At 42.6% G+C, this 21,658-nt stretch overlaps 1 protein-coding gene across 3 annotated transcripts in view; it reads right to left on the reverse strand.

Moving 5' to 3' along the window:
* Positions 1 to 21,658, reverse strand: part of ARMC2 (armadillo repeat containing 2) — a 1,279,645-nt gene that overhangs the window by 131,955 nt on the left and 1,126,032 nt on the right. For all 3 annotated transcript variants that reach the window (XM_044065306.1, XM_044065323.1, XM_044065313.1), the window contains one exon: positions 14,579 to 14,711. In XM_044065306.1, the coding sequence (XP_043921241.1) occupies positions 14,579 to 14,711 (133 nt within the window). The remainder of the gene's footprint in view (positions 1 to 14,578; positions 14,712 to 21,658) is intronic.

Below are 21,658 nucleotides of genomic sequence, written 5' to 3' on the forward strand. Positions count from 1 at the left end.
GGCTTCGAGGGCCTCCCCGACACAGACTTAGTCGGGGAGCCCTCGGGCTTTAACAAGCCCCTAAGTATCAGTTTGTTCCTGCGCTCCTGCAGGAATCTTGGACTGAATGCATGACACACTGAACAAGAGTCCTGCAGGTGCAGGGGTCCCAGGCAGTAAACACAAGAAGTGTGACAGTCTGTCAGAGACATTTTCTGACAGCACGAGTCACACTTCTTAAAGCCTGAGACCTTAGCTTCTTTAGGTTCCTTCGACATAACAGAGTCGAGGGTTACACAAATGTAGCAGAAAAACACACACACACACACACACACACACACACACACACACACACACACTCCCAAAAATTATAATTTAACAATAAAATATTAATAGGGATACTGACACACCCAAAAGTACAGTTTTGTACCTACCATAAATGTAGATGTTCGAGTGCTAATACAGCTGCAGTCATAACAGATGGGTTCTCCTACCGTCAGGCGGGGTCCTCGGTTGGCCGAATTCCAAAGACTAGGTCCGGCGTCGCTTTTCGTCACCTCTTCCCTGACGTCAGTGCGACAGGGGTATAAAAGAACCAGCCGACGCCATTTTCTTCAGTTTTTCTTGCCCCAGATGTCAGGTGCCCCCAGAAGGAAAGCAATACATAAAATTATGTAATAATGCAATGCAAAATAATCAAAGACCAGTAGTTGCAAGCAAATACACCATAAATGAACACCCCTAGAGGGGAAGGAGGGAGGAAAACCTGGACTGCAGCTGTATTAGCACTTGAACATCTACATTTATGGTAGGTACAAAACTGTACTATGTTCGTCGTGCATACAGCTGCAGTCATAACAGATGGGTAGAATCCCAAAGCTAAGAAAGGGGTGGTAGGCACTAGGTGGAGCTAGGAGGAGCCAAAATGCCCTGCAAGACTGCAGTGGCAAAGCCTGCTCTAGATTTGGAGTATAATGGTAGGTTGTAGTGCTTGGAGAAGGTATGCACAGAACTCCAAGTGGCTGCTTCTAAAATATCCTTGGTAGGAACTCCTCTGAGGAAGGCTGCAGAGGTGGCTGTGGCCCTGGTAGAATGAGTTCTAATGCCTGTAGGTACAGTTTTGCCATGAAAGGAATAGCAAAAGCGTATGCAGTGGGCTATCCATTTTGAAATTGTCTGTTTGGATATTGACTTTCCTTGAGCTCCTACCGCATAGGCCACAAAAAGATGTTCTGATTTTCTGAAAGGTTTTGTTCTGTCCAGATAATAACGCAGTTGTCTGTGGATGTCCAAGGAATGCAGTAATCTCTCCCCTTTGTTTTGAGGATTAGGATAAAAAGTAGGTAAATGTATGGCCTGATTTAAAGCTACCCTGGATACCACTTTAGGCATAAAGGACGGGTTGGTACGTAATGAAACTCTGTCCTGATGGAAGATGATAAAAGGCTGGACAGCCATAAGAGCCTGTAGTTCTGAAACTCTACGAGCTGAAGTGATAGCCAGAAGGAAAGCTGTTTTCCAGGACAAATATTGTAAATCCGATGAGGCAGCTGGCTCAAAAGGAGGCAAAGTCAGTTTTTCCAGAATGAAATTAAGATCCCAAGCAGGTATTGGTTGTTTTCTTGGAGGTCTTAAATTCTTAGCCCCTCTGAGGAACTGTCTTAATAGAGGGTGACAGAATAAAGGTGGATCAGTGTTGCATTCTGCAGAAATGGCTGAGGCATGGATTTTGATGGAGGAGAACGAAAGTCCACTGCTTAGCAGTTCAGCCAAATATTGTAGTATTTGAGGTAAATTCAGTTTTCCAGGGCACTGGCCCTTTTTCTCATTCCAAACACAAAAACGTTTCCATTTTGCAGAGTAAGCTTTTCTAGTTGATGGCCTTCTGGCCTCCAAAATGACATCCTGCACCTCCTTGGAGAGCAGGGCCTGCTGTGATGCTAAGGAATCTTCCATGCGGCTAGATTGAGTGTTTTCAGCTGACTGTGAAGAGCTTTGAAGCTGTGCTGAGTCAGAAGAAGAGGCATTAGAGGCAGGGTCCATGGTAGGGAATGCGTCAGGCTCCTCAGGAGTGCTGCCTTGGCAAGTCCGGAGCAATGAGGATCATCTTTGGTCTGTCTGCTCTGGTCTTCAATAGGACTTTGGGCAGCAGAGGAAGAGGTGGGAAGGCATAAACTGTCATTGATGTCCAACTGAAAGAGAGAGCGTCCACTCTCCAGGCCTTTGGATGGAAGATCCTTGAGCAGAATTTTGTCAATTGATGATTTTTGTGAGAGGCAAAGAGATCTATGTCTGGCCTTCCCCATTCTTGGATTATTTCTGTAAAAACTTTTGGATGCAACTTCCATTCGTGTGGATCCGTCATATTCCTGCTTAGGTTGTCTGCCAGCGTGTTTTCTTTGCCTGGCAAGTACTGTGCTTGTAGTTCCATTTGTAAGTCCATGGCCATGTTCCAAAGTGACATGGCCAGTCTGCATAGGGGATAAGAATGTGTTCCTCCTGCTTGTTTATGTACCACATAACTGTGGTGTTGTCTGTTCTTATCAATAGCTGACCTGGTTGTAGAAGGTCCTTGAAAGCTATAATAGCATTTATCACTGCTAGCATTTCTTTTTGATTGATGTGAAGGTGCTTTTCTTTTTGGGTCCATTTGCCCTGAATGCACCGGTCTGTCATGTGTGCCCCCCAGGCGTAGTCCGAGGCGTCTGTTGTGATGACTTAATTTGCTTGAGGCTTGCTGAATGGAAGACCTGTGTTTGTTTGGCATGCTTGAGCCCACCACAGAAATTCCTTTTGCAGACATGGAATTAATGGTATTATTGTTTCCAAACTGTGGCTGTGTTGAGACCATGTTTTTAGGTACCATTGTAGTTTTCTCATATGCAGCTTTGCACATGGGATTAGTAAGATGCAAGATGCCATGAATCCCAGAGCCTGCAGGATTTTCCTTGCAGTCAGCCTGGTGCAATTTGCCAGTGTTCTGAAATATTGAATTAGTTGCCCCTGCTTCTCTGGCATGAGGTAGGCCATCTGGGTGTTTGTGTCCAAATTGGCACCCAGGAAAATTATCTTCTGAGAGGGTATTAGTCTTGATTTCTCTTTGTTGACTGTGTATCCTAGAGAGTTTAATAATATTATTACATAAGCCAGATGTTTCAGAAGAATGTGCTTGCTGTCCGCTTGGATCAGGCAGTCATCCAAATAAGGGTATATTTGTATCCCTTGAAGTCTGCAGTAGGCAATTACTGATGCCAGGCATTTCGTGAATACTCTGGGCGCAGTAGATAAACCAAAGGGCAATGCAGAGAATTGATAATGGGTTGAACCTGCAAGAAATCTGAGGCATCTTCTGCAATTTTGTCTGATTGGGACATGCAGATATGCCTCCTTGAGGTCCAATGTTACCAGCCAAGACTCCTTGCCCAGCATGGGAAGAAGTTGCTGTAGAGTGAGCATCTTGAATGTGTTTAGGATGGAAAGATCCAAAATCGGTCTCCAATCTTTTCCCTTCCTTGGCACCAGAAATAGCCTGGAATAAAAACCTTGACCTTGTTCATGTGTAGGTACCTCTTGAATAGCTTTCATGTTTATAAGACCTGAAATTTGCTTTTGTGCCTCTGCCCTTTGATTGTGTGGCAGGTTTGGCATGCCTTTCATTTTTGGAAGGGTATGAAAATGGAATTTGTAGCCTCTGTTTATAATGTCCAGGATCCATTTGTCCTTTGTGACAATATGCCAATTTTTTGAGAATAGTGCCAGCTTTCCTCCTAAGGGGCTGCCATTTGAGACTTGGTTGGCATGCAAAGGGGAAAGTCATTGGTTTTGCTTTCTGAAAGATTGCGAGTTGTCCTCACCACCTCTTTGTGTAGGAGCTTGCCATTGTCTGCCTCTGTACGAGCCTTGTGTTTGTCCTCTGCCCCTGGGGCGCCTGTATCTGCCTCTTTGGGGTCTGCCTGTGGCAGGAAAGGACCAGTTTTTGGAAGGCCAATTTCTACTAAAACGTGGGGGTTGGACCTGCAGAAATTCTTTCACAGTTTGCATTGATTTAGCCTTTTCCTCCATTTTCCGTAATACTTCCTCAGCATTTGCCCCAAATAGTACATCCTTTTGAAGAGGGGTGTCTAGTAATTTAGCTTTGACATGATCAGGCAAGGCTTGTTCCTTGAGCCAGGCATGCCTACGTATGACTGAGCCTGTAACAGCAGCTCTACATGAGGCCTCTAGAGCATCAAAACCACATTGTAAGGTATGTTTACCCACTTGTTCTGCACTATGCATCAAATCCTGTAACTCCTTCATGTCTGGTTGTTCAGGTTGTGACATTTTACTTTTCAATTGAGATAACAGAAACTGTTGGTATTTTAGCATATGAAACTGACAGTTTAAGGCCCTCATGGATAAGGTAGCCGAGGTATATACCTTTTTCCCCACCTTTCTAAGGATCTGTAATCTCTCTCGGAAGGCAATGGGTTTTTGGTAATGGTGGCCTTAACTCCCTTGGGCCCCTGTGAGATGGTTTCTAGGTCAGCAGCATGGCTTTTGTATAGAAATTGGTGTGAGTCAGGAACCCTATAGTACCTGTCAGGCTTAACTGGAGCTGGAGGAAGAGAATCCGGGTTAAGGCAGGCCACCGAGTAAACATCATCTAGGATGTCCAGGACAGGAGGTATAGCCAGAGGCCTGTGCTGGGGTAACAAAAGAAATTCCCTGAGCCTTTTCTTGGAATCTGAATAATCCTGGCCTTCCCAGTGGAAGTGTTCCCTTAAGGTATGCAGAGTTTCACCAAATGAGTAATCCTCAGGGGGGGATACAGAAGGAATAGATTCCTCTGCATCAGAGTCTTCAAAAGGGGAGTAAGACTGTTCCTGATAATCAGAGTGCTCTGAAATAATGGAGCCCTGATCAGAGGAGGGGGAATCTTCCTCCACTCTGGGTCTTTTGTCTGGAGGTGGCTGAGAACCTCTGATTAGAGTAATTAAATCCTCAGCCATTTTAAGCATCTGTTTCTTAGGCATGGGGCCTGGAGATGGGCCCTGTGTAGCTGGTCTTCTAGGGTGCATGGTAGCTTTAGACTTGGTGAAAGCCTTGATGGAGAAAGAAGAGGAAGGTCTGAAGACACCTTGAGTGGAGGTGGACCTGTCCACATTGTGTGTTTCAACGCCAAGCGTGGCTTCGGTATCTGTAGTCAGGGTGTGGGCCGAGGAGCCTGCAACCTCAGGTACAGGAGACACCGCCAAAGATGTGTCGTCGGTAATCAGGGGCTGCGTAGGCGCCTCGCTGAGAACCGGACCATGTGTAGTCGGCTTAGGCGTGGTGCCGGTAGAGGCCGCGGACCTCGAGTGTCGGTCCTTGTCTTTGCGTTTTTTAGACAAAACCGGAGTCGGAGTATCCGATGACATAGTATAGTTAAATGCTTTCCCAAAATAATGCTGGGCGAACTCCGCCCGATGCTTAATAGTACGTTTGTTGAATGTAGCACAAAAGCGACAGACCGAGACGTCGTGGTCTGGGCCTAAACAAGGTATACAGAGGGAATGGAAATCCTTATGCGGTATTTGCTTCCCACAAGAAATACAATTATTAACTTTGTCTGACATCGGTCTGAGGCAAGAAAAGTTTCCCAACGGGTACTTAGCTTTTAAGAAGACTTCGGTTCCAAATTTTTCGTAATCTCAGGAGCTGGCCGACCGGCACTTGCGAACTGCTTCTGCTTCGGGCACCGCGCGGCAAGAAAGACTGAAGAAAATGGCGTTGGCTGGTTCTTTTATACCCCTGTCGCACTGACGTCAGGGAAGAGGCGACGAAAACCGACGCCGGTCCTAGACTTTGGAATTCGGCTGACCGAGGACCCGCCTGACGGCAGGAGAACCCATCTGTTATGACTGCAGCTGTATGCACGATGAACATCACTCCACAGGATCCCTAAGAAAAAACAGGAAAGGGGCAGGCTTAAGGCCTAACCTAAAAGACTGGAGGGGGTGGGATATAAGGTATAAAAAAGTAATAAAGTTAAGGGTAGTTAGTAACTATTGAAAGAAATAACTAAGTAGAAAATTTTTCTCAAAAAAGGTAACTGAACACTCTATCTCTAAGACTTACCAGGAGCTGGAAAAAAAATGCACCTCGCAAGAGAAAGCGGCAAACGAGATCTAGGGAGTTATTGTCTAGCATCATGGGATATAGGGTTGCCTCGAGCCGGTAAAATAAGCTCTTGAGCTTTAGTAAGTGGCCGAGTTGGAGCCGAGGATCGGCTTCGAACCCATCCAGCAAGAATGAAGGCGAGATTGACAACTTAACATCATATTTTAATACTTAACTATCTAATTCTACATTTAATGTTGCAGTAGCAAATATGCACCTCCTGTGAAACAAAAAATATGAAGTAGTCGACTTAATTTGTTTAAAATGTGGAGGGAGGGGTCACAAAGCAAAACTCTGTTCTACTAATATTGAAAAGAACAGTAGCAATAGAAATGTAAAAACTGAAATGCATGTTACAAAAGATTTTTTCTGTGGTATATGATAAGACTGAAGCCAGGTTTACCGACTCAGTATTAGCCCATTGTGTTCCACCCAAGCTAGTAAAGTATATTGTGTTTTTAGAAGGGAAAGAAGTTTAAGTTTTACTGGATTATTGAATAATGATTGCCTTTTTCAGAGGTCCGCATCTATGTTAAGTATAAGATTAATAAGGACAGTGAAGAAATCAGATGTTTATGTGGACAGGGAGAAAATTGAGCATGATATTAATGACTGAAAACTGCATTTATTGCAATATCTTACAACTGGGCAAAAATTATTTGATATAAAAATGACATGGTTAACAAATTTGATTTAGAATGATCAATATCAGGTGGTGCATACTGACTCACAGACTATATATATAATAGCTTGATAAAGAAATGTGTAAGCTTGAAAGCAATTGACAGTACAGTTTGTGGACTTGCCTGTTTCAATTGTCTTGGAAAGTAAAATCAAACAGTGGAGATAAAAATGCTGCTTGTGTAATGACACATCAATGTTAATCAGTTTTGCAATTTTGGTACAAAAGCTTAGGTATATCTTCTGGTCTTGGCACACACACATATACACAAGCACATATTACTTATATTGCAAATATTACAATTTAGATAAGGGTTATAACTCTTGGTTTGCACAGCTTTAAATGCTAATGTGCTAATACTTGGATGAGAAATTGAATTCAAAAGGGGAAGCTTATATAGGAAATGTTACTATTTTGTGATTAAGTCAGTGGGTGGAACCTGTGGGGATTTCAGTAAGGCACTTTATTCAGTAACTTTTGGAAGAAGTGACAAGCGAGTAGCAAATTTAGGTTGTGTCAGACAGTTGTAAATTTGGTTACAACTTGTGATATAGGAGATAGTAATAGCAAAAGAGTTCAGTATTAATGAATAATGAAACCAATGGATTACCACAAAAACTAGTCCTGTATAATGCCATTATGAGAGACACTGTAACTAACTAGAAGGGAAGATGTGTCCCTTTCATTAAGATGATCTGATATGTAACAGACTGCTATAAAATATTACTAATACTTATCAAGAGATCATTTAAAACAGACTTCAAAAGAGCATTTTATGTCACGTACTGTGTATACACACTGTGCCCCTTTCCTTGCAGTAACAAAGTGTAAAAATGTTCTCTCTCATTTATAAACCTGCTTCAGATTTCTTGATGTATAAATGAGCAAGGATACAATAAACCATTATGAGACCGTGTAAATTTTTTGCAGAAGTTTTTGGGGCTTTCAGATTTTGTCAGTTGTGCAGCTTAGCTTCTCCTTAAGTCAAACTTCTGCTCATCCACGTGTATTGGTAAGCATGATGGACTAGTACTTCTATATGTTGCCACACGCAAACTTATAAGGAGCCACCACTGATGCTCACAGTGGTTTGGTTTCTAAAGGTGTTGGCCCTACCCCTTTCTACATAGAGGAGTCATCCACAGAGGCTGAATGACAATGAGGTGTGGTTACTGGGTCAAGCAAGCATGAAAGTCTCCTGATCCATCGGCCTTTCAGGGTTGCTTCTACCACTAGCTGGCTCTGATCTGCATCAGAAAAAGATGAGAACATGTGCCTTGTCTTTCATTCCACAATCCTTGTCAGCTCCAACAGACAGCCAAGGTGTTATTCAATGTCAGGTTCTCTGGGCCATAGTCAGGGTTTTATTCCTCTGAGCCATGATGCTGGCTGAGACAGTGGAATTTTGAAGGATATCCAACTTTATCATGTTTTAGGGGACTGAACCTCATAGTCATGAAGCTGTTTTATTATGATTCTGTTTCACTGCATGTTCGTATTATCCCATGATGCACAGATTGCTACGCAATGAAAAAAAAGTGAAAAGATTAGCAGAGGAGGCATTGAAACAAGTAGATGGTGACAGTGGAGACAGACTAGCAGAGAATGGAATATTGTTGATGGGAAGGATGGGGATAGGGAGGAGTATGGAGGATGATGTCTGACAGGTCCAGAGGGGTATACACCAGATACCAGTTACTTTCATGGCTGACATCATGGGTGGTTACCACCACTGGTGGCTCGAAGGACGGGCCCTGCCAACTGTGCAACTCTAGTGACTGCATGTAAAGACAGCTACAAACTGCCACTGCAGGTGCCAGCTGCTAGCACACAGGGGTCCTCACCACACATACCACCTGTTGCTAGGTAACCTGAGGAAAAGCCATTTAGACTATTCAGAGGAAGAACCTTTGCCCCCACCCCTTCCTGAGAGGTGGCTATGTAGGCCACAAATGAGCCAGACCACCTTCTACAGGGTGACCATTATTACGCTGCAGTGAGGCAGGCCCAGGGACTGCTGTTGACCCAGCAGCACACATGGTAACTAGTGCAGACTTTCTTGGCTGTAATCTCATCTCAGACTCCACCATAGCGGATACTGCAGGATGGGGAAAAATAGAAGAGAAACAAATACAACAGATCAGTATGCATTTATGACAATATATTCTAAGAGTACAGTTCTTACAGCTACACACTGCCGGGAAAACTGTCACATTCCTTAGACAAGCATCCTGACTGATTTATGTTGTATGGTGGCCATGGAAACAGAAAGCAAAGAATAGTCACTACTACATAACCCTAATAACAGAAGGCCATTACAACAACATGTGAAAGAATGCAAACAGCCAAACCAAGTACTGAACACTTGTAATATACATTTGGTTCTCTTGAGCTAACCTTATTCTCCCACTGGGGATGCAGGTCTGGATGGCAACACTGCAGGTCACTGTACTTTTGCCTGCACTGCTTGCCCGAGTGAGTGCTGCCAGTAGCATTGTTCAATATCCTGGCATGCTGGTGCTTGGTATCAATCTTAAAGAGAGAACTATTAAATTGGTTAAGCAGATGCTCTTTATAGTTCCTGTACAGGAATATTTTAGCTTCCTCGCTATATCAGGTAGCAGCCCTGCTAAAATCAGCGAACAGCCGATTCACAATACAAGTGCACTCATGCACTGATCTTCCATCCCAGTCACTGGCAGAGATTAGCATGGCAGCACTAATTGCAAATAACACAATGCATTAAAACCATACTTCAGAGACAATCACAGTAAATCACCTCATTAGGATAATTACTATACTAGAAGACCCATTTCAGAATGAAAAGATGAGCTACCACAATACTGCAGGGGACCTTGTTATGTGGAGTAACTTAGGAAATTAAGCATAGTGGATACAGTGTACTAACATACAGGCATATTTACAGCAGAATTGACAACCAAGACAACTGATAATGGACCTCTTGACTGCAGTGTGCACAAAATATTGCAAGAAAATGAACACATAAGGATCAGAGTGTGTGGTGTAACACAGTATAAGACATAATAGGAGAATGTCATGTTGTGGGGGATCACTCTGACAGGGAACAGAGTACAAAATCAGGACAGGGTACAGTAATGCCATGGGGAGACTCACCCTGGTAGAGAATACACAGCAAGGTCAGGAGAGGTTACAGTCTTTGGTGTGTGGTATGCAACAGTGTACCATTTGCACATATGTAACCTCCTCTACCTAGGTCGCAGCATGTACTGTCAGCACACTGCTGGAGGATGGCAAACAGTAATAAAGTGTCCACTGTTGCAGTCAGTATGCAGAGGATTTGTCAGGTGATTGCATATCAGCAGACAGATCTGTGATCACTGAATGGGGCAGGGGATCATTTTGTAATGGTGGTAAATGATCCCTATGTGTAACCCACAGGTGTAAATGTCTTGTCACTGGACAAACAGAATGGCAATGGCTAAAACTATCTGCGGCACTGGAAACAGAGGTGCTATTACTGGCCCAAGCACACCTGACATGTATATCCTTGAGAAGGGTAAAGTAGACAGTGCCTTCCAGGACCATGTGTGGCAATGAGTGTTGTGGGTGGCAATAGGACAGTGGAAGAGGTGTGTCACAGGGTCACTGATGTAATACTGCATACCAAGACAAAGGTACATGATGTTGCCAAAGACGGGCCCATGACAGCAATTGGGCCACCAGCATTCAGGCATCTCACAAAAGTGGAGGAATTCCTAGTATCCCTGTCTAGGGCAGATGAAACAGCTTTCACACCTAGCAGTGGCCTGGATATGGTAGATGGACTGCTGACAACTATCAAGGTGTCTCTAAGTGCTCTATATTATTTAATCTAAACTCCACTTCCAAGAATACCTATTCATCGACCCCTATTCACCAAACTACCCTTTTATCAAATGCACAAATCGGTGAATGATTTCCCAGGTAACTAATTTAGTAGGCCAACATACCGAGTGATACACACCGGAATATAACAAACCCACCAAAGTTGAGGGCTATGCCACCCACGCCCTTCACTGTGGGGGGGGGGTTGCACCCTCACACCCACCACTTATATATGCTGTGATATACGAGATCGCACTACAGTGTGGAAAAGGGCAAATTTCCACTTGTTGACCAACTAAATCAGTGCCCGTGAAAAAAAGTTCACTGATCTGAACTTTCGATAAAAGGACATTCGCTGAATAGGGGTAGATTAATAGGTATTCATGGAACTAGGGTTTCAATGAAATAATATAGACCTGTCTATAAGGAATACAGTAGGAGAGTGTCAGCATATTCCATTACTATAGTACAGCGACACATTAGTGTCAATGGTTCAGTCAGTAAAACATACATGCATACTTTCTCTCCAGGTACACAGAGACAGCAACCATTGCACCCTACACCACAAGGTACATAGGTAAGCATTTGACATGTTGGGATCCCAAAAGAACTGACTTACATATATTAAGTATGGAATGCCATTTCTTATACATTTTTATATATAAATATGAGATAATGGTGAAGGGGCACAATGAACCTGTGTTTAGCATTGGGTGTTCTATCCATGCTAGCCTCACTCGTTCTATGCAGAAGTCACTAGCAAATAAGGCATCACTGTGCCACACTGTTTGATGTGGATTCACTTGCCTAAAGGGAGAGGTAATATATATATATACACACACACACACACACACACACACACACATATATATATATATATATATATATATATATATACATACACACACACACACACACACACACACACACACACACAAATACACACGCATACCTATATATATCTATATATATATATGTATATAGACTGCAGTGGTGGTGCTGCGGTAGCGTTGTCACCTCACAGTTAGACATTGCACGTTCGATTCTCAGTTAGAGCGTCTTCTGTGTGTCAACATGCATGAATGGGCGTTCCTTCGTTGAAGGTTGTGCGTTAGGCCCGGCAAGCCAGCATGTAAAACTCTACTGCCAATCATTAGCAGACCGGAGTTCCGCTGTGGCGACCCCTAACCAGGAAAAGCCGAAAGACAGACCTAGATATATATATATATATATATATGTACATATATAGCCAGTGATATCATGATTCCAGTGTATTCCCTGACTTGGGTATCACCTTTGTCATCAGTTTATGTGCAAGTCTGTGATCCAGGCACATACGGCCACACACACCATATCAGAGATGCTGAGTATGCTGCAAGTCTGTCTGAAGACCTCCAACCACTGCATGGAATGTGGCGTATTCAACAATACATTTGAAGTGACATGTCCTATAAAGGCCTGCAGCACACCTTCTAATGGCAGTTGAGGCCCACATGACAACCACTGGTGCATCTGTAAAGATACAGTGAAATGCCCACTGTAGCTGTGGTAGGCATATGATGTGCTGTGCATAATTACGAGCCAGGCAAACAAAGATGGCACACATCATTTCAAAGAGAGAGCAAATCTGAATCCATCTACCCATGTTTGTCTCTGTCCCTAGGCATGGACTCTCCTCTGGCTGTGGCTAATGCTCTTTCTGGCTCCATCATGCGAATACCCCACAAGTCTTGATATCTGGGTCTACATTTCCATACTATCCCATACCCCTGTTACTTGATTAAGTGTAAGGCCTGACCATGGTAGTTTACTATGCTGTGATTGCCATTGTTTTCCTGCCTCCCCATGGGCCACAGCAGGGTTCCTTTACATATTCCAAAATTGCTATGCAATCCATTGGACAGGAGACCTCTAGTCTTGATACTGCAGGACCATATGGTACACCTGGCCAACATTCCCTTATGGAAACTCCACCTGAACATTTAAGGACATGATCCATTCACCCCCACCAACTGCTTAGCTGCATGCATGGCTACCACATCCCTGCCCATAACTCTTCCACTTACTGTAGCAGTGCTGTCTCCTGTCACTGTATCCCACCTCACCTGTGCAAATAATTATCAGTGTGACCTGTCGAACCCCTATAGCCTGTGGTAGTATGATAATGTCCGATGTACATTATGGCCTGTTAGAGTACTGTAACACATAACCTGAATGTATTAATGCATGCAACAGTTTTATTCTGTGCTATGCAAATCATGGTCCACAGCTGGAGACCAGATACCACCTCTTTGCCAGTGCCACTACATATTGTGCTCCCCTTTGCCTAGGGTATCACTTTAACTAATTCCTTTGATGATACCTCATTAGACTCAACTCCATCTCCACTGCTGCTACAGGTTTAACTGATGGAACTACAACATCTCCATATTATAACTGCTTTTGTAGCACCACAGAGTGTAGCATGGTTCATCAGCAAATATCTTACTGCAGGTTTGGACACATTTGACAATGTTACATGCCTACAACATGAAAGTTTTATAAACTTGCTCTGCCGTGGTCTGGAGGTTATGGATAAGGGAGGGCGTGTAATCAGCCATGATTCCAAGTTATATTTGCCTATATCCATGAGAACAGCCTATTGAGGCATCTGTAGCAGACAATGTGTGCACCAACCAACTAGATAACTCTATAGGAAGCTACCTGGCTTGAAATACTGGTATGGCCTACATGTGTGCCAGTTTTGAAATCATAGGTACTACCTGAAAGATACATACATACACTGTATATCATACCCTATATACTGTGCACCAACTAGCAGTTGATGAAGTGAAAGTTCCTCCAGCGGATTTACTCTCCACTATGCAGAACAGCTGGGTACAGTGGGGGTACAGCCAAAGTTCCCCAGGAGCTCTGGGAAGTGAGCTATGTCCTACAATGTCAACATATTGGTAGTTCCCTCCTCTGCTCTCTGTGCAAACTAAATATGCTCCCCCACATGCTGCAGCATCACACCAAGAGACTGGTATAAGGTTCACTAGATCACTGCTTGCATAAGTCCTAATGAGCCACTGTCAGACACAAAAAATGCCCAAAGGATAGTCAGTGCTGCACTAACTTTTGTATCCACTGGGATAATTATTCCAAACATCCTCCTTGATTCCAAGATAAGGTGGCACATGTCTAACTCCCATTTGGTATCTCTGTTGACTTGATAGCAGTTGACAATAGCCTAGTCATGGGGGTAATGCCACTTTAGCCACTTGGGGACCGTATTACGGTTACTGGCTCCAAAGCTTTTACTAACACATTCTGTTCCTAGTATTATAAGGTATGTGAGGCTGTACACTGGAATTTGTTGACATTCTCAACATTTGATCGTCATAGTCCATTAAGCTAAATTTACATGCTATGGAATCACACTGCCATGTCTGATTTCATCACTTGAATGTTTAATTGCTCTCATTAGCATGCCATTATGTGATTATTTACACGTGATGCATACACCTGTAGCACAAGATTGCACTATGTCTTTTTCTTATTTGTCTCTTCCACGTTAGTCACAAAGAAAAAAAAAAAGAAACAAGCAAACAATACACCAAAACAGAAAAAACTAAAATCACAGTTCCACACAATACACCTATTAGATCTGGTTATTAAGCAGACTTGAAATGTTTCTTTTCTCATTGTTTCCTCTACCAGACTACTGGCCCTGATGGAAAATGAGCTAACGCCTTATCTGTAACCTTCTTGATTACTTGGTGAGCAGCTAGTATGCATAATTATTATATTGTAAAAATAATAAGGTGCTAGTATTTTTTTTTTTTTTGAATATTTGAATACTGGTTCCTTAGTCACTTCCACCCTGCAGTTAATATATGCATACCGTGTAAAGAGCACTGGATTGAAAAAAATGTTTTTTACACTTACTTCTTAATTCCTCCTTCTTCCCTCAGGATAGTTCGCTTATTGTTGTCTACTGTCACATTTATGAGAACTCCACAGGCAGAGAAGCAGACATCAGGATTTTTTGAATCGAGTAGTGCAATCATGAATTTGTATACTGATTTCAAAGCCAAAGCAAGAAGAATAAAAATGCAAATACGTGTTATTTTCAGGCATTTTAAACTGGCAAGTATTTCAAGGGCAACAGTGAAAATCAGTATGGCTATAGTAAATATTTTAATGATCAGTTTAACTTTTATTACTTGACTGGTTGCAATACGGTGTAACAATATCAGTTTATTTATACATAGTCATCCTGGTCTCTTTTCATTAGCAGCATCAAGTATACCAAGAATCCATCTGGTAGTTAAATAAACCAAAGCTAATTTAAGAGATACAAATAGATTACACTGTATTGTATTTTATTACCTTTTTTAAAGATTCTATTTTTTTATTAAACTTATTCAAGTACATGACAGTAGGTTAATTCAGCAACTCCACTCCACTGTGTTTTGATATTTTAAGTTCAAGTTTACTATGCTGCCTAAATCTAAGCAATACAAATAAAGATATGTGCAAATAAAACAAACACAATCAAACAAAGCAACAGATTAGCATGATAGAATAATAAATGGATTATAGGAAGGTCTAAGTAAATAAATACATGCAAAATAAGAATAAATTAACTACTTAAGATAGCAAACGGGATTAATATGTTAGATTAAACAAATGGGTCTTAAAAAGACTTCTTGAAGCCTCAGAGTATAGGGGCAACCTTAAGCCAAGTTATATCTTACAAAGATGTCAAGTCTACTTTTACTCTACTGTATACCTGTACAGCCAGAGTTTTTATGTATGGACAGACAGACATCTTAACATTTCCTATCCATCTACTTTATTTTAGACTCATTATTCAGACAGAAAAGGTTTTTACTATATTTGTAAGCAAAAATGTTTTATTGGTGTATTACGTTTAATGTAATATGTTTACGTGAGTTTGTAATGTAAAATGTCTTTTGCAATAATTTTGTAATGCATAATATTTCTAGAATGCTTTTTTGTGATGTTACTTGGAGCTTTTCACTGAAAATGAATACCCTGTGGGCCAGATGGACTTTCCAGGTAACCAAATAACAATAAATCAATCAATAAATAAACTCTGGAAGATAAAGGAAAAAAGCCCACAACATTCAAACTGCACCCTTGGAAAGAGTATCAGGGCCTAGACTGCACAGCACAGGGGCAATACCAGGCATTAGGAAATGAGCAGCTCTCAGACACAGTGCGCATAAGTTTAGTTCAGAAGTTCTGACTACAGGGCATGTAATGGTTTAAGCACAATGAAGCTAGGCAAGTCTAAACACATCCTGATTACCTAGTGGTAACAGATGTTTAATTCAGGAAATATTTCACAAAACATTCCTTAAAAAGCATACAGATTTAAAAACAGCAGACCCTTGGCCATAAGTATCAATTTCACATCAACTATACCATTGAGACCAGGCATCTGAGAGACTATTCTAGCCTCCCACTGCCACAAATAACACAAAGGCCTGAAGGGTGATGGTCCAAGTCCCTAGGGAGTAGAGCAAACAACCACAGCAACCATCTTGTAGTACTGAGCTTGAGCTAATGGATATTATGATGAACACTGGACTTCATCAGCAATCCACATAGGTCTTTAAAATGTTACAAAGGTAGTGCAGTTTGCTTCCACTGTAGTACTGTTTTGATGGATTTTCAGTTAATTCCACTCATAAGGTGGCTGTTAGTACCGTGTCTTCCCTTAAACAATCAGGTACTTTGGGGTGTTAAGGTGGGCAGATGGCTTTCTTACAAACAGAACTAGTAAAATAATCTATTAGTTGCTTTCTCTGTTAAAAAAAAACCCCATAAAATATCATACTCTAAAAGAAGTCTCTTATGATTCATAGGTAAGTACTGAGCTGACTGCCCCTGTGGACCATCTAAATCTAACCAACTTCCCTTTCAAATATGAGAATCAAACTCTGTACCTTGTGTCTGTAGACACCTTAACCATTATACCAACCCCCCATTTCAAATGTAAACTAACAGATTCATAGGCAAGTACTAGGCTGGCTGTTCTTGTGGGTCATTTTTAAAGCCTAGCCAGTCTCCCTTGCTAAGAATCAAATATTGATGTCTTGTCTGTAAGGCAAACCCCTTAACCACTATGCCAATCCCCAACCTACCCCAAATCTGGGACATACACAGACCAACTGTGATATATGGAAATACTGGCAGCCCAGCTATCTGGAATTTTGTAAATAATTCTATGCCATTTGTGAATATTGATATGCTTTATACAGAACTGCATGTTATGTACTGAGCTAAGATGTATTCACACTGTACCCTGTTAGAACATAGATTAAACTGCAAAACTTAAGATTAGTTAAGGTTAAGTTAGTTTACAACTGGGCCATAAACAAAATATGTTACCTCTCAGTTTTAGTTCAGTAGCAGGTGCAATGTCTAGAGCTATAAGTTTTTTGTATTGTCTTGGAAAAAGTAATTACTAGGTTTCAAATGTAAAAGTGTTTTATTGTTTTACGACTTCCAAGATCTGCAACGATCTGAGAGATCTGTATTTCTCTCACAGGGATGTTAAATTCTGTTAGGTTTCTGTTTAGCCTGGGAACTGAAGTCAGGTGACAAAGAGTGATGTCATCCAAGCTGACCCAGCAGTAATGTTTGATATTAATCTGGGAAATCTCTCAGACAGAGAGAGACTGTGCATTTTGTATTTTGTCTTGGACCTAGCAAGAACATCCACTCATCATCATCGTCATCTGCACTTGCTTTGCTCTGCAAGAAAGTTTTTAGGGCATAGTAACTTTTTTTAGATATAGTTAGGAAGATAGTAAAGATTAGTCTGTCCTGTATTGTTTTAAATATTTCCTGAGATTTTGAACTCTGAAGTTACTGTTTTGTGTACTGAGTACTGTCTTGTTCTTTTATTATTTATTATTAAATATATTTAAACCTATCTTTGTGGGTGATATATGTGAGACATGTTTACGCTCAGAGTACTTGCATTTCTATTTGGTGACACCGTACAGGCCACTCCAATAGCCTGGTGCTTGATCAAGACTACAATTTGGACTAATAGCAACATTACACAGTAGGATTGGACACCCTTTGTAAGGGCCTTATAGTAACAGATAAGTAGGTGTTGCCGGCAGTGTAAACTACCTTATAGTCTGGGCAGAAGGGGGCATAGCTGGTAAACCTGTTCCAGCCTTCCCTAGCTGTGTGTGTGTTTGTATATAAATCAAATCTCAAAGTGTGTGCGTGTCAGCTACTTGGGCAGGGACATGAAGCACTGGTTAGACACAGAGGGTGATTGAGGTCTTGGCTTGGCCCCTCGGCTGAGATCTTAACCCTTATAGCTGTGCCAGTGGGGAGTCTTATTGGGTATCTGGAGAAAGAGGAAGAAACCAGCCTCAGACTGACTGTGATCTCTGTGTGCTCTTTAGGGAAATTGCACTTTACTGTGTGTGTGTGTGTGTGTGTGTGTGTGTGTGTGTGTGTGTGTGTGTGTGTTGTGTGTGTGTGTGTACTTGTAATCCTCCCAGTGTGTACGGCCCCTAGCTGTTGCCAGTGCTGAGGCTCCTTGATTATTGGGCCAGTGCAGGAGCGTCACATATTAATTGGTGGACAGTGATGGGATATCCACATCACATATTAATTGGTTGACAGTGGTGAGACAGCCCCATCACATATTAACTGGCCTGTAGTGGTGTGGATATTGAATTCCTGTAGCCTGGGTACAGTGGTCAATGAAGGTGTTTGTGCTCTCAAACAGCCATGCAGCGAACATTCAGAGTTTCAAATCACAATTGTTTTATTTATTTTTTTTTTGTTAGCTTAGTTAGTCAGGGAGAGCAGGCAAGAATGGCAGCAGAGGAGTATGGCAAGCTGACAAAGAGCCAGTTGGCGGAGATGTGCCAGGCTAAAGGAGTCGAGCATGCCAACCTAACTAAGGTAGAAATTATTGTAGCTTTGGGCACAGCTGTACTGCAGATCACCGATCAGGAGGACAACCAGCCTGGCCTTGGAGAAGTGTAACTCTCAGAAAATGGACAGTTCAACCTTTCCACAGAGGACATAAAAATCCATCTGGAGTTAAAGAGACTTGAGCTGGAGGCCAAGCATTTGGAAATAGAAGCCGCTGAGAAAAATGAGAAGCTGAGACATCTTGAGGCTGAGGAAATGAGAAATTGAGACATCTAGAGGCTGAGGAAAATGAGAAACTGCAACATCTAGAGGCTGAGGGGAAGGAGAGGTAGAGGCAACATGAAAAGGAGATGCTGACTCTTTGCCAGAGTCATGGAGGTAATGGGGAAGGGAGTAACGAACCCCAGAGGCAACAAAGGTCAGTAAATTTCTTCCACAATTTACAGAGGGGGATACTTTTGATAGTTTCATTCATATGTTTGAAAGGGTATGTAAACAGTATAATGTTGACCAAGGGGCTCAGGGTATGGTTCCTGACCCCCTTAACTCCATGGTAAAGCTGTAACTGCTATTTCTAAATTGTCTGATACTGATTGATTACATTATAATATTGTAAATAAAATCTTTCTTTTAGAATACTTTAACACCTGAAGCTTATGGGAAAAAAGTTTCGGAAGCATAGATGCAAGGCAGATAAAAGTGTGTGTGAATATATTGCTTAACTTGAGCACTTATTTTTATAGGTGGATGAGTGGATGTCAGGTCACCAATTCTGAAGGGCTGGCAGATCTTTTGGTGGGGGCACAAGCCCTTAGCACTTTGCCTAAGGATATAAGAATCTGGTTAGCTGATGGACAATGCAGTACTGCATATGAGTTGGGGAAGAAGGGAGACCTATACCTAGCAAGCAGGGCATCACTGCACAGCAAAGGGACACCAAGTGCTGCTCATGGGTCTAAGTGGAACCCATGATGGGCAGCCCAGACGACCGCACCAGTATTCACCAGTAGCAGGGGAAGCCACTAGAGTCCAAGTACATGTCCAGGACCAAGGGTTAAATGTTTTAAATGCAACCAATGAGGCCATGTAGCATATAGATGTCCACAGAGGCAAGGTGGGAAACAAAACGTGGGAGAGCCAGTAAGTGGAAATGACAAAATGACAGCAGTAAGTTGGCTCAAGACAACAAGGGTACCAAACTTCCACAAGAGGTTATATCCTATCTTAGTGGATGGGAAAGAGGCCACTGCTAGGGGAGACACAGCCTCTGAACTAACCATTGTGAAGCCTGCAATGGTTACAGAGGAGCACTACTTGTTTGGGCAGTCTACTCCAGTCAGAGCTTTAGGAGAGACGCCATTCCAAATAACTTTGGCTAGGGTTCACCTTGACTGGGAGGGTGGAAAAGGAAGACAGCAAGTAGGTGTGTTTGAGGATATCCCCACAGATGTTCTGATAGGGCATGATTTTGATAATGCAGTACCCTGTGTGCATGCAGTTACACATAGTCAAACTTGTAGACGAGCATGTGGTCTGGTAGCCTGAGGAGACCTAGAGAGACTGCACACTTGCAGCCAGGACTGCTGAGGTGATCACTTCAGAGAGGGAGCTACCATGTACAGTGAGACTGAAGGTGAGCCACAGCTGCTTGTGGGTACTGATGTTCCCTTGGACAGAGTGACTGCAAGGGCAGAGATGAGTAGTAGTACCCAAGCTGACAGTGAGGCACTGCTGTCAGAGAATCCTGTAGAGGGGTAGCTGGAAAGGGTTACAAAGAGAGAGTTGAGACAGGCTCAGCTCTCAGACCCTATATTACAAGGCTTGAGGGAGGTTACTAGTGAGGCACCTTATTCTCAAGGGAAGTGAAAAATCTGTATACTGGAACACAGGGTTACTGTACAGAGAGTGGACCACTGACAGAGGGCTAGAGGGTGAGAGAATACAGGAGTTGGTAGTGCTCAGAGCTTACTGTCTGGCACTTCTAGCCAAAGTCCATGACATTCCTTTTGCAGGTCATATGGGCATAAAGCATACCAAGAGACTTATTATGCAGAACTTTTATTGGCCTGGAATTGCCAGGGATGTAACAGGGTACTGTAGGACCTGTGAGCAGTGCCAAAAAGTAGGCAAGGCAGCAGACATGGTCAAAGCTCCTTTGATGCCTTTGCCTGTGACTAAGGAGCCATTTCAGAGTGTAGCTATGGATACTGTGGAGCTTCTGAGTACAAGTACCACAAGGAAGAAGTATATCGTAGTGGTAGTAGATTATGCTACTATATATCCTGAGGTGGTGGCTCTGTCATCCATCAAGACAGAAAAGGTGGCAAAATCTTTGCTAGAGATTTTCAGCAGGGTAGGCTTCCCAAGAGAAATACTAACTGAGAGAGGTGCCATTTTCATGTCAGACCATCTGACTTGTCTGTGGGAGCACTGTGGGGTGAAGCACAAAGATAACCCCCTACCACCCCCAGACTAATGGTCTTGTGGTGAGGTTAAACTTTGTGCTAAAGACCATGCTATGGGCATTTGCAGACTAGTTTAAGAGAGAGTGTGACAAATATTTGCTCCATCGATTGCTTATGGAGAGGTGCCACCGAAATCCACAGGTTTTTCACCCTTTGAGTTGCTGTATGGGAAGCGGGTGAGGGGGCCTTTAGATTTGATTTGTGAAGAGTGGGAGGGTAAGTGTGAATCCCACAAGGAGTTTGTTGTGACATATGTACTAAACCTCAAGACAACCCTAAGGGAGCTCATGGGCTTGACCCAGGAGAACCTCGCAGGATCCCAACAGCAGAAAAAGGTCTGGCATGACAGAAATGCTTGAGCCAGAGGGTTTACTGTGGAAAAGCAGGAGATGTTGCTGATTCCTCTCAGATACAATAAGCTGCAGGCAGCTTGGGAGGGACCCTTCAAAGTGGTATGGAAGGTCAGTGATGTTAACTACCTGGTTGAACTGCTAGGCAGGAGTCAGGGCACAAATTGTACCATATTAACAAAAAGAAGCCTTACCAGGATAGACAGGCTGTTGTGCTGAGTATTTGCAGTGGGTGGCAGAAGGAGTCTGAGGGGATCTGGTGATTGATTTCC

This window comes from Protopterus annectens, chromosome 1.part0 (assembly GCF_019279795.1).
Source record: "Protopterus annectens isolate FY-2018-M chromosome 1.part0, PAN1.0, whole genome shotgun sequence".
Lineage (NCBI taxonomy): Eukaryota > Metazoa > Chordata > Ceratodontiformes > Protopteridae > Protopterus > Protopterus annectens.